At 42.2% G+C, this 12400-nt stretch overlaps 1 protein-coding gene across 1 annotated transcript in view; it reads left to right on the top strand.

Annotated features, from left to right (window-relative positions):
• The first annotated feature begins 2615 nt into the window (after window positions 1-2615).
• LOC309664257 (putative serine protease 47) overlaps window positions 2616-12400 on the top strand; it is a 25841-nt gene continuing 16056 nt past the window's right edge. The window contains exon 1 of the mRNA XM_082469414.1: window positions 2616-4031. Within this exon, the coding sequence (XP_082325540.1) occupies window positions 4005-4031 (27 nt within the window). The 5' untranslated portion in view covers window positions 2616-4004. The remainder of the gene's footprint in view (window positions 4032-12400) is intronic.

Raw genomic sequence — 12400 nt, 5'->3', positions numbered from 1 at the left:
AACTAGAAATAAATTTCCTCCCATACACTTACCTTTCTCTCATCTTATGTCATTCAGAATATAATCAGGAGACAAAACCACACCATTAATTTAAACATATATATATATGTTGTTATGTAAGAAAAAGAGAGTTAAATACTGAAAGGGTAAAAGAGTGCTAGAGCAAGGAGTGTGGTGCACAAAAATAGGACTGTGCTGTAGTGATCAGATGGTGTCCTCCCCAGAGCATCTTACTTTCAATGAACTTATTCAGACAAATAATTGGTTATGGTTGCAGTGCTTTCTTTTTGTGTTGGCGGAGGTAAACTGGCCAGATCATGCCCACACAAGTTACATTTAAAGGATGGAAATTAATTGGAATTCCGTACAGAAGACTAATTATTCCAGGAAGTAAAAAAGCACTGTATTTGGGTATTTAAACATATTCACTCTTGATAGTTTTTTGTACTGTTTATTGGAAAGAAATATTGGTGATATTTCTAGAATAATGGCATGAGGAGCTTATCAAATCCTCTTCCTGAAAAGCAATGATAAAACTGGACAAAATTATCAAAAGCAACAATTCCAGGACTCTAAAAACTGACTATGGTATCAGTAAATTGAGAAGTACTTATTGAAGTAAAAACAAAAATAACAAAAAAACCCCTACTAAACCTTGAGCAATAACAGTGGGAGGCTGTGGCATTATTGCCTATGTCAGTTCTTACCAACACCCCCTTCCCTGGTTCCATGAGCAACAGTAGTTCTGCCAGGGTGGGGCAAGCTGTGAAAATCAGAAGTTTACTGCTGAAGAGGTCTGACTTGATTTGGAACAGAACTCTAGATACCCAATACCTTTGGTCATTGTCAGAAAGCAATTTTGGTGGAAACCAAGGAGGAATGGCAACATTGCAGGTAGTATGAAGTCATGATGTTAGTTGAGGTTAACAGCAGACTGGCAGACTAACCAAAAATTTCACAGAAAAATCCCTAAAATGAGACCACTAGAGTGGGCCATAATAAACTCCCACATGTCCTTGGTGGTCTGGATGTGTGAACACATGTGTAAGGCTGCATACATGCTGGGAAAAAATTGGAGACAACCTTAGCTATCTACACATTCCTGACTGAATGTAAGCTTATGTGCAGGCATGGGGGAGACAGGGTGGTGTCCAATAGAAAATAAAAGCTAGAAAGACTAGCAAAAGCTAGCAAACTTGAATTCTTAATACATTCTCCAACCCACATACAGATACATTGGGAAAGGGTGGAAACCTTACTGACGGAAAGTGTTTTAGTGTAAACATTTTCAATTGACTACTAAGCTATGCTGACACAGGGTTAACCCCTAAAACGATAGGGTTACATAAAAATAAGAATTTTAAAAACTAAAAATCCGAACAGAGACATCAGCAGGGAGACAGATATCATATAATTGATTTAGGCATATCTTTGAAAAGAAGAGACAGCCACAAATCTGAGAGGTAGGAGGAGGCATATCAGAATACAGAATTGCTGTAATATTGTTTCTAAAATGCTTAATTTTCAACAAAAAACATTAAGAGACAAGAAATTGAAACCCATAAAATAGAAACTGCATGGGCTCTAGATATTGGATTTAGTAGACTAAAACTTGAAAACATCTATTATAAATATGTCTAAAAAAAAAGAGAAGGGAACCATGTTTAAAGAATTTAAGAAAAGTATGATGGTAATGACCCACTGAATAGAAAATATTAATAAAGGGATAGAAATTAGTTTTAAAAAGAACCAAGTAGAAAGTCTGTAGTTGAAGGCTTCCAAAATGAAAATTTGTAAATTCAGTAATTTCAACAGAAGATTCAAGATGACAGAAGGAAGAATAAATGAACTTGAAGATAGATTAATAGGAATTATCCAATCTGAAAAATAGAAAGAGAAATAAATGAAGAAAAATGAACAGACTCTCAGAGAGTCATCAGACATATTAATATATGCATAATGGGAATCCCAGAAGGAAAGCAGAGGAAGAAATGGGTAAAAAAAATTTTAAGAAACAACAGCCAAATTTTTTTTCAAATTTGATGAAAAATAATAATATAACAAAACCACAATGAGGCATCACCTCACACTGGTCAGAATGGCCATCATCAAAAAATCTACAAACAATAAATGCTGGAGAGGGTGTGGAGAAAAGGGAACCCTCTTGCACTGTTGGTGGGAATGTAAATTGATACAGCCACTATGGACAACAGTATGGAGATTCCTTAAAAAACTAAAAATAGAACTACCACATGACCCAGCAATCCCACTACTGGGCACATACCCTGAGAAAACTGTAATTCAAAAAGAGACATGTACTACAGTGTTCATTGTAGCACTATTTACAATAGCCAGGACATGGAAGCAACCTAATTGTCCATCGACAGATGAATGCATAAAGAAGATGTGGCACATATACACAATGGGATATTACTCAGCTATAAAAAAGAAATGAAATTGAGTTATTTCTGAGAGGTGAATGGACCTAGAGTCTGTCATGCAGAGTGAAGTAAGTCAGAAAGAGAAAAACAAATATTGTATGCTAACACATATATATGGAATCCAAAAAAAAAAATGGTTCTGATGAACTTATGAGCAGGACAGGAATAATGAAACAGACATAGAGTGTGGACTTGAGGACACGGGGTGGGAAGGGTACGCTGGGATGAAGTGAGAGAGTAGCACGGACATATATACACTACCAAATGTAAAATAGATAGCTAGTGGGAAGCAGCTGCATAGCACAGGGAGATCAGCTAGGTGCTTTGTGACCACCTGGAGGGGTGAGATAGGGAGAGTGAGAAGGAGGCACAAGAGGGAGGGGATATGGGGATATATGTATACATATAGCTGATTCAATTTTTTATATAGCAGAAACTAACAAAACATTGTAAAGCAATTATACTCCAATAAAGATGTTAAAAAATTTAATCTAAAATTCAAGAGACCCAACATACACCAAGTAGGATCAAAGAAATCTGTATCTGGACATATCAAATCAAAGATAAAGACCAAGAGAGAATCTTGAAAGCAGCAGGAGAAAAAAGACTTATCTTACATAAAGGAACAACATTCCAATTAATAGCTGGCTTCTCATTAGAAAAAAAAAACAAAAACTGGAGGACAGTGAGATAAAATACTCAAAGTGCTAAAAGGAAAAATCTGTCAACCAAGAATTCCATACCCAGTCAAACTATCCTTCAAAATGAAGTTGAAATAAGGGTATTTTCAGATTAACAAAGACTGAGATAATTCATTGCTAGCAATCTTGCCTTATAAGAAATACTAAAGAAAGTCTTTCCATATGAAAGAAAAGGATATAGGATGTTAAATCAAATTTACAGGAGGAAATAAAGAGCAAGGAAATGGTAAATATAAGGGTAACTGTAAAAGACTGCATAAATATATTTCCCTATCCTCTACTAACTGAATTAAAAAGGTTAAAGAATGTATAAAGTTTAAATTAAAATATTGTATTGATGATATATCATAGAGATGTAATAAAAATGACAATAACAGCACAAAGGAGGGAAAGTTAATGGAACTATATTGGATGAGTTTCTCTATTACCAAACTTAATAATCTAAAGTAGATTCGGGTAAATTAAGATGCACAGTGTAATGATTATAGCAACTATGATGGTTAATCTTTGTGTCAATTTTACTGCACTACAGGGTGCCCAGATTAAACATTATTTCTGGGTGTGTCTGTGAGGGTGTTTCTGGATGAAATCAGCATTTGAATCGGTGGACTCAGTAGACTGCCCTCCCCAGGGTGGGTGAGCATCATCCAACCTGTTGAGGGCCTGAATAGAACAAAAGGCAGAAGAAGGAAGAATTTGCCTTTTTTTCTTTCTTATTTGCCTGGTTGAGTTGGGACATTGGTCTTCTTCTGCCCCTAGACTGGGATTTACACCATTGCCTCCCCTGGTTCTTAGACCTTCAGACTCAGGCTGAAATTATACCACCGGTTTTCCTGGGTCTCCAGCTTGCAGATGGCAGATCATGGGACTTCTCAGTCTCCATAATCATGTGAGTCAACCCCTCATAATAAAAATCACTCTCTCTCTCTCCCTCTTCTCTCCCTCTCTCCTGATTCCTATTGGTTCAGTTTCTCTGGAGAACCCCAACTAATACAGCAACCACTATGTAAGTAACTGAAAATACAGCTACAAAATCAACAAAGGAATTAGTAGGGCACAATAAAAAAATGTATATAGTGGAAAAGAAAGAAGTAGAGAAGTGAAAGTGTTACCGACCAGGGTTCTTGCCCTCCTTAATCAATAGAAAACGATAAGAGGCCAGACAAGAAATTCAAGCAAGGCTTTATTGGAGCCCCTGCTGCAGCAAGGGGGGAGCCAGAACAAACAACAGTTTCCCTTGTTAACCTGCTCCCTGAGGCGGGGGGGGGGGTGAGCTGGTTCCTTATATGGGGGTGAGGGTAAGGGTGTGTCCAGGGGTTGGGCCAGAGGGGTGGCTTAGGTGGTTTGCCCACCCCTTTGTGATGTTGTGTGCAGGGGGCATGCACAGTACCCTGTTTTTGCTCCCAACCCCCTGTTTTTTCTCCTGGCTCTTCAGAAGTGGCATTTGGGCTTTTTTGGTCTTTTTGTATTTTTTGTCCATAATTTGTCCCAACTGAGCATGCACGCAGTTATTTTTAGTCCCTTATAGTTTCTTTGTATTTTTTGGCTTGAGGAAATGTTTGTCCAGATGCAAGCATTGCGGCACTGCTGCAAAGGGTCCCAGGTCCCAGCCTGTCTCATTTCCCCCTGAGAGACTCTACACCCTTATTCTTAAGGGGTGAGGGGCCAAAAGTCTCTTCTTTTGAAACTTCTTCTTGCTGGACAGGGTCTGCAGACCCTAGCCTACCCTAGAGGTATAGAAATCCCTTGCTGACTGTTCCAACGACCTGTAGGGAGCTGGGCCACTCTCCACTGGAACGGGCTGAATTCCTTGAGCCCTCATGAGTCTTACTTCAAACTGTTAGAGCCTAGAAGACACAAACTTAACCAAAAAGTTAAACAAACAAGGGCTAGAAAGAACAACAATAGCCACTAAAGGGTCTGGAAAGGGAAGGAACCAGGTTAACTTTGGGAGGGCTTCTTTTTTTCTTCTTCTTCTGTTTTAACTGTTGACCAGACAGTGGAGGCAATATCGCCCCTGTTGAAATTGTGAAGCCACTCTGCCTGGGTGTATATTTCCTTAATATTAACTGTTACCTGTCCTGTCACATTGATCCATGTGTAGCAGGAAGTATTAGTTAACCAAGTGCAGCAGGAAGTATTAGTTATCGCACAAGCTGCATCTTGTTCTGCAAGACAAAAGCCAGACAATTGTCAAGAACCGCATCAGCCAAGGAAAAAAGAGAGGTTCCAAGTCTTGTTAAGGCTTCAAATAGGAGTCCAACCCACTACATCATTTTACTTACCTGTCGATGGTGCCTATCTTTTGAATAGGTATCTCAGATTTTCCACTGACTCAGAGGTGTATTGTTCTTCGGTTGTGACCTGTGGGGTTTCTGGAGGTAAAACTTTAGTCTGGACAAATATACGCAACTAGATATATATCCCTTGAAGTTTGACAGCAGTAGGGGTGGCTAAAATTACTTTAGAAGGGCCCTTTCATCTTGGCAATTGTTGGTCTTTGGGGCACCCCTCTTTCCATGTTTTAAGAAGAACTTAGTCCCCAGGGTTTATTTGTGAAGGAACTGCTCCTTCCTCTATATCTTTAGTGGGAGCTGACAGTGCCTTGTGAGCATAATCCTGGATTGCCTTCTGAACTTGTTCTAGATTAATAATATATCTCAGGGTCTGGTTCACTTCCTCATCTGATAGAACATCAGTAGTAAGAAAAGGCCTCCCATAGGTCATTTCAAATGGGCTAAGCTTCAGACCACTCCTGGGGGCTACACAGACCCTGAAGAGTACAATAGGAAGCAAGTTGGTCCAGGGTTCATGAGTTTCTTGGCAGACCTTTGCTAAGGTTTTCTTTATTTTTTAAAAAATATTTATTTATTTACTTATTTGTTTATTTATTTATTTGGCTGTGCTGGGTCTTAGTTGCTGCCTACGGGATCTTTGCTGTGGCATGCAGGATCTTTAGTTTTGCAGCATGCGGGAATCTCTTAGATGTGGCATGCGGGATCTAGTTCCCCAACCAGGGATTGAACCCAGGCCTGCTGCATTGGGAGCAAGGAGTCTCAACCACTGGACCACCAGGGAAATGCCACTAAAGTTTTCTTTAAAGTATTCTTCATTTTCTCTACCTTCCCTGAAGACTGAGGGTGCCAAGAAGTGGCTTGTAGTCTTTCCCTAGGGCCGTTGTGAGCCCCTGTGTGATTTTGGCTATAAAAGAGGGCCCGTTATCACTCTGGAGGGACTTTGGAAATCCAAACTGAGGAATTATTTCTTCTAAAAGGGACTTACACACTTCCATGGCCTTTTCAGGTCGGGTGGGGAGGGCTTCAACCCATCCTGTGAAAGTATCAACAGACACCAGAAGATATTTATATCCTGATCGTGAGGGCATTTGCGTGAAATCTAACTGCCAGTCTTCCCTCAGGCATGTCCCCCGGCATTGAATTGGCCTGAGTAACGAAGTGGGGAGTAGATAGGTCTGTGGGTTATTAGGGGCACATAAATTCCAGGCAAGCATTACTTGTTTTATTGTTCTTTTAAGCTCCTTCCCTGAAAAAGCCTTTTGCATCAAGTCCCATAGTGCACCCCTCCCATAGTGGGTGGCATCATGTAAGCTCTTAGTGAGTTTCCATTGTTGGGCCTCAGGGATTAGCACCCTATCCTCCTTTCTATACCAGCCTGTGCTGCCTTGCTCATAGCTCCATTTCTCAGAATTTTCTCGTTCCTGTGGGGAATAGTGGGGGAGCTAGGGAGTTCAGGGGGCCAATCACTAGGGCCATAACTTGTTCAGGCTCCTGCAATCGAGCTGTCTGTTTTGCAATTTGATCAGCTTTGCTGTTCCCTTGGCTAACAAAAGGCCCCTCCCTGTGATGGCCCCTACAGTGGACTACTGCTACCTAGGTCGGGAGCTGTGCTGTTTCTAAAAGAGTCAAAATCAAATCTTTATGTTTTAGGGGGGAACTTCTAGCGATTACCATTCCTCTTTCTTTCCAAATGGCAGCATAAGCATGGAGAACATGGAACCCATACTTAAAGTCAGTAAAAATATTTAATTTCTTATCCTTCCCTAATTGCAGACTCTCGTTAAGGCAATTAGTTCAGCCTTTTGGGCTGATGTCTGGGGTGGCAGGGCCTTGGCTTCTATGACTTCATCTAGGCTAACTATGGCATACACCACCTTTCAGTTTACCATTTCTACAAAACTGCTCCCATCAGTAAACCATTCGACCTCAGGGCTGTCTAGAGGCTCATCTAGAAGATCAGACCTACTGGAGTAAGTTTGTTCTATGGTCTCTATACACTGATGCAATAAGTCTCCACTCTTGACCACTGGAAGCAGAGTTTATGGGTTTGGGGTTTGACACACCTTTAAGGTAATGTTGGGGGCGTCCATTAGGAGGGCCTGTTATTTTGTTAACCTTCCTCCAGTCAATCAATGTCCTTTGACTTCCAGCACAGATTGTACCTGATGAGAGGTTAACACATCTAAATGTTGTCCCAGGGTGAGCTTGGAAGACCCATTAACTAACAGGGCTGTGGCTGCTACTGCCCGCAGGCAGCTTGGCCATCCCAGGGCCACTGAGTCCAGTTGTTTTGAAAAGTAAGCCCCCTGTTCTCTGATCTGGTCCCAGCTTTTGGGTCAGGACTCCTAGTGCTATCCCTGACTTCTCGTGAATGTATAGGGTAAAGGGTTGGTCCAAATTTGGAAGCTCCAGTGCTGGTGCTCTACTTAATTCAGTCCTTAGAGTCTCAAAGGCCCACTGGTGGTCCTTATTCCATTAAAGGGGTTCTCTTTCTTCTCCCTTTAGAGCCTCATATAGGGGTTTTGCTATAAGGCCATAATTTGGAATCCAGACACAACAGAACACAGCCATCCTGAGAAAGCCTCGAAGTTGCCTCTTTGCAGTTGGAGATGGTAATGCACTAATTGCTGTTTTTTGATATAATTTTTTGATATAATTGGTATTTTGATCTGAATCTTGTTCAGTCTCACTACTTATCAATAAATCATCAACACATTGCAGCAGAGTTCCCTTCTCAAGGCTCAGTTCCCTCAGTTCCCTTGCTAACGTGTTTCCAAAAGATGGGGGCTGTCCCAAATCGCTGAGGAAGCACTGTTCACGTATATTGGGTGGCCTCCAGGGTGTCAGGGTCCCTCCATTCAAAGGCGAAAAGGTATTGAGACTCAGGATGTAGAGGAATACAGAGAAGTGCATCTCTGAGGTCCAAAACAGAGAAGTACTGGGTGCTCCCTGGCACTTGGGTGAGGAAGGTGTGTGTGTTTGGCACCAATGGGTGAATAGGGATGAGTGCCTCATTCACTGCTTGTAAGTCTTGCACAAACCAAAACTCCCCATTAGGCTTCTGAATGGGGAGGATCGGGGTGTTGCAAGGGGATTGGCAGGGCCTAATGAGTCTGTGTTTTAGGAACTTGCTGAGCAGCAGTTGGATTCCCCTCATGGCCTCAGGCTTTAAAAGATCTTTTCCAGGGGTATTTTTCCCCAGGCTTTAACTTTATGTTTATTGGGGGAACAGGTTTTGCCCTTCCTGGCACTGAGGTATCCCAAACTGCAGGATCTACTTGTTCCCTAATTTCTTGGGGAATGTCTTGGGGAATATTTTGATGACCAGCAGGTGGGTCATCTGGGGCTACTAACAGATGCATTCTCTGCTTGAATTCTCTACCTCCTAAGAATATACTAGCTCTTAACTTATTTAGCAAATCTCTTCTGAGGAGGAGGACAGGGCATTCTGGCATATACAAAAAGGAGTGAATAATAGTAATGGACCTGACTCTGTGGGCAAGGGGAGATGCAAATCACCTTACCTTTGGCTGTCTATCAACTCCTGTCACAGTACAGTCTCTGTTGGAGAGGGGGGCAGCTGGCCAAGTCAGAACAGAGCAGGTGGCTCCAGTGTCTACAAGAAATTCAGTTCTCCTACCTGCCACATCGAGGTTGACCCGAGGCTCTGCTGGAGTGATGAGGATGGATCGAGTGGGATCTGGAGCTGGGAAGGCACTCAGGCCCCATCAGTTGGTGTGCAAGAATCTCTCATTGGAGAGAATTGTAAGGACCTGGGGCCAGTCAAGTTTGCCCCTTGGGAGTCTCACAGGAAAGTGCTCAGGACATTCCCCCTTCCAGTGCCCCGCCTTCCAACAAAAGGCATACTTGTTCGAGCCCAGGCAGCTTCTTGGCAGTCTGTCCAGGCTTCTTGGCCCTCCAGCGTCCCTTCGAGATGGTGGGTGGATCAGAGGAGCCAAAAGTTGTGTTTTCTTTTTTAGCCTCTTATCCTTATTGGACTCCTCCATTAAGTCGCGGTTGTTATAGACCTTGAAAGCCTCCTCTACCAAGGTTGACAGTGGGGTTTGGGGCCCAGACTCAAGCTTTTGTAATTTTCTCCTGATAATCAGGAGTAGCCTGGGTGATAAAATTCATGGCCAATAGTGTCCTCCCTTCTGCGGACTCAGGGTCTGTACTGGTGCACTTCCTGAATGCCTCTGTCACTCGGCTCAGGAAGACGGTTGGGTTTTCATCTTTTTCCTTTGCAACTTCTCGGACCTTATCATAATTTACAGGCTTCACCATACACCTTTTCAGTCCTTCTGATAGACAAGTAATGTAATGTCTCATCCTAGCCTGGCCTACATGATCTTCATAGTCCCAGTGTGGGTCATGTTCTGGGACTGGATCCCCACCCACCTGAAAAATTTGGCGGTGTGGATTGGTGGCCAATAGGCCATCTGAGTGTTACCTGGCCTTTCTCAGTATACGCTCCCTTTCATCTGGGGTGCAACAGTAGGCCAGAATAACCATGATGTCCTGCCAGGTGAGAGAGAATGTCAACCCCAGCCTGATAAATTCATCCCTAAACTTGTCAGGGTTCTCTGAGAACCTGTCAAAATTCTCCTTACAAATTCCTAAGTCTCTCATTGAGAAGGAGACATGCACTCCAGTAGTGCTTCAGTTTCCATCAGCTGATTCCTGAAGGGGTAAAGGCCTTGTGGGGCAGAGGTGAGGGCTAACTTTGAACCTGATCCTGGGCGACAGGAAGTTCCACTACGAGTTACCCTGGAGGGACTAGTCTCTCCCTCCTGGGGCGACGGAGGATATAAAGGGACATAAGGAGGCAGAGATTGGGATTGGTCAGAGGGACCCGGAGAAATAGGTGGCTCCGGAGGAGTAGGTGGCTCCGGGGAAGCAGGTGAAGCTTGGTTTCCCCCCTGAGGGTCGGAGAAAGCTAGAAGGGGATCATTTAAAATGTCGGGAGTGTTTCTGATTCCCCAGGCTTTTGATTACAGGAGACCCATAGAGCGGGGTTTTGGTAAAGGACCATGAAGGTTTATTTTGGGGGGTGGGGGCAGCCCCATGTGGTTTGTGGGATTTTAGTTCCCCGACCAGGGATCGAACACATGCCCTCAGCAGTGACAGCTCAGAATTCTAACCACTGGACCGCCAGGGAATTCCCAGGACCATGAAGGCTTGAACATAGGGAGCCTCAGTCCATTTTCCTGTCCTGCAACAGCAGAGATCCAATTGCAACACAGTATTATAGAGACCCATTTTCAGACCATTTTTCTCCATTCCCCGACTTATACAAGGGCCAGGCAATGTTACAATAGAGTTTAAACGTTTCCCTTTTCAGCCCGTCTATTTTGAAAGTTTCCAATTTTTAAGGATACTCTCCAGAGGTGTTTCTTCTGGCTTAGAAGAGGATCATCCCATGTTGAATAACATGCAACCGAGAAAAAGTGCTCCTAGAAATGAAGTCCAGTGTCCCAGAGACATTTACCAGGAGGCTTTTGTCCAATAACGTTTCCCTATGCTGGGGGTATTCCTCGAGTTTGAGCATCTATAAAACCTAGGATGTGGGCTGCTTGGAAGTGGCCACCCAATAGGTGATCTGTAACAAGGTATGGGCTGCCAAGGCCTTGAGTGAAAGGGGTCCTAGAGGTGCAAAAAAGGAACTCCTGGAGGAATTGGAGTTGGGTGCAATGGAAAATGCCATTGGGGTCAGGACCTAAGGGCCTACGTTGGGAGTATTCCCACAGGGGATTTTTTTTGGACATAGAATAAGGTGAGAGACTAGACAGCAGAAAAACCTAAAACCCTTTCCCCTCTCTGTTTGACAGCTATGATAAAACTGGGGAGAGCCTGATGATTCCATCTGACACAGGCAACAATGAGTTTAGACAATGTTTCCCATGTAATTTAACACACCAAATGAACCCAATTAGTTTAGGATCTCTCTTTGGGAGGCTCCAGGGGCCCCATGAAGCATCCCAAAGTTAACTGGAAGTCAAAAGAATTTCAATTAGAATTTGATATTTGGGAAATCTGTCAAAAATTTCCAAAAGTTTTAAAACATCCAGTCAAAGACAATCATAGGCTGCTGTGAAACAATTATTCCTTGAGCTAAGGTGAAAAAAAAAAAAAGGATTCCAAAAGTAAATGCAGATCACTTAAAGGCACAGAAACTCACACAATCTGTTATCAAAAGGAGCATTCGAGGAAATCTTTGTTCTCTTATGAGAGAAAGAAACCAAATCCAGTCTTATATCAGCCTACTCTTGATAAAATCCGGTTACCTAATTAAATTTAATCCAACCTTAGAAAATTCCAACCACATAAAACATTCTCTTCTCAGTGTTCCTTTTCTGCAAATCTTCTGTAACTTTCTGTAGCCATATTTTGTCCCTTCTTTTTTCCATTCAGAAATAACCAGCTATAGGACAAAAGCACATTTTTCCATTTAACGAAATACATTTCCATTCCACATACCTTCTTTTCTGAAAGCACACATCTTACCTTCCTTCTGTCACAATGAAATGTCTTTTACATTAGCATTCCCTGATTGGAATAGCCCATAAATGCTTGGGAAGATCCCATGTATCTTCCCAAAGCACAATTTCTTTCCTTAATGTGATGTAAGATATGTGTCTAATAAACCCAAACATCCTTACTTTCCCTCTCACAAGAAAACAAAAGTAGGTAAATTTAGACCTGTTTAGCAATTGATGTTCCAATATTTCATCTTATTTGAAATGGCCTGGATACTCAATGGATTCCTATCATTTAACTTAATTTAGTTTCAAGTTACCAAAATTTGGAGGGACTGTTCTAGATGGACATTTGGAAAACATGATTATTCCCACTGAGTTTACTAAAAAGCTCTTATCCAGTCATATTTACTTAAAAGTTTAATCATATCAGGTTATTTTCCTTGCTAACAGATTTTATCACAGAAATAATATGCACTTATGGA

Source organism: Balaenoptera physalus (genome assembly GCF_965194825.1).
Source record: "Balaenoptera physalus genome assembly, chromosome: 7".
Lineage (NCBI taxonomy): Eukaryota > Metazoa > Chordata > Mammalia > Artiodactyla > Balaenopteridae > Balaenoptera > Balaenoptera physalus.
This window is presented reverse-complemented; position numbering and strand designations above follow the sequence as displayed.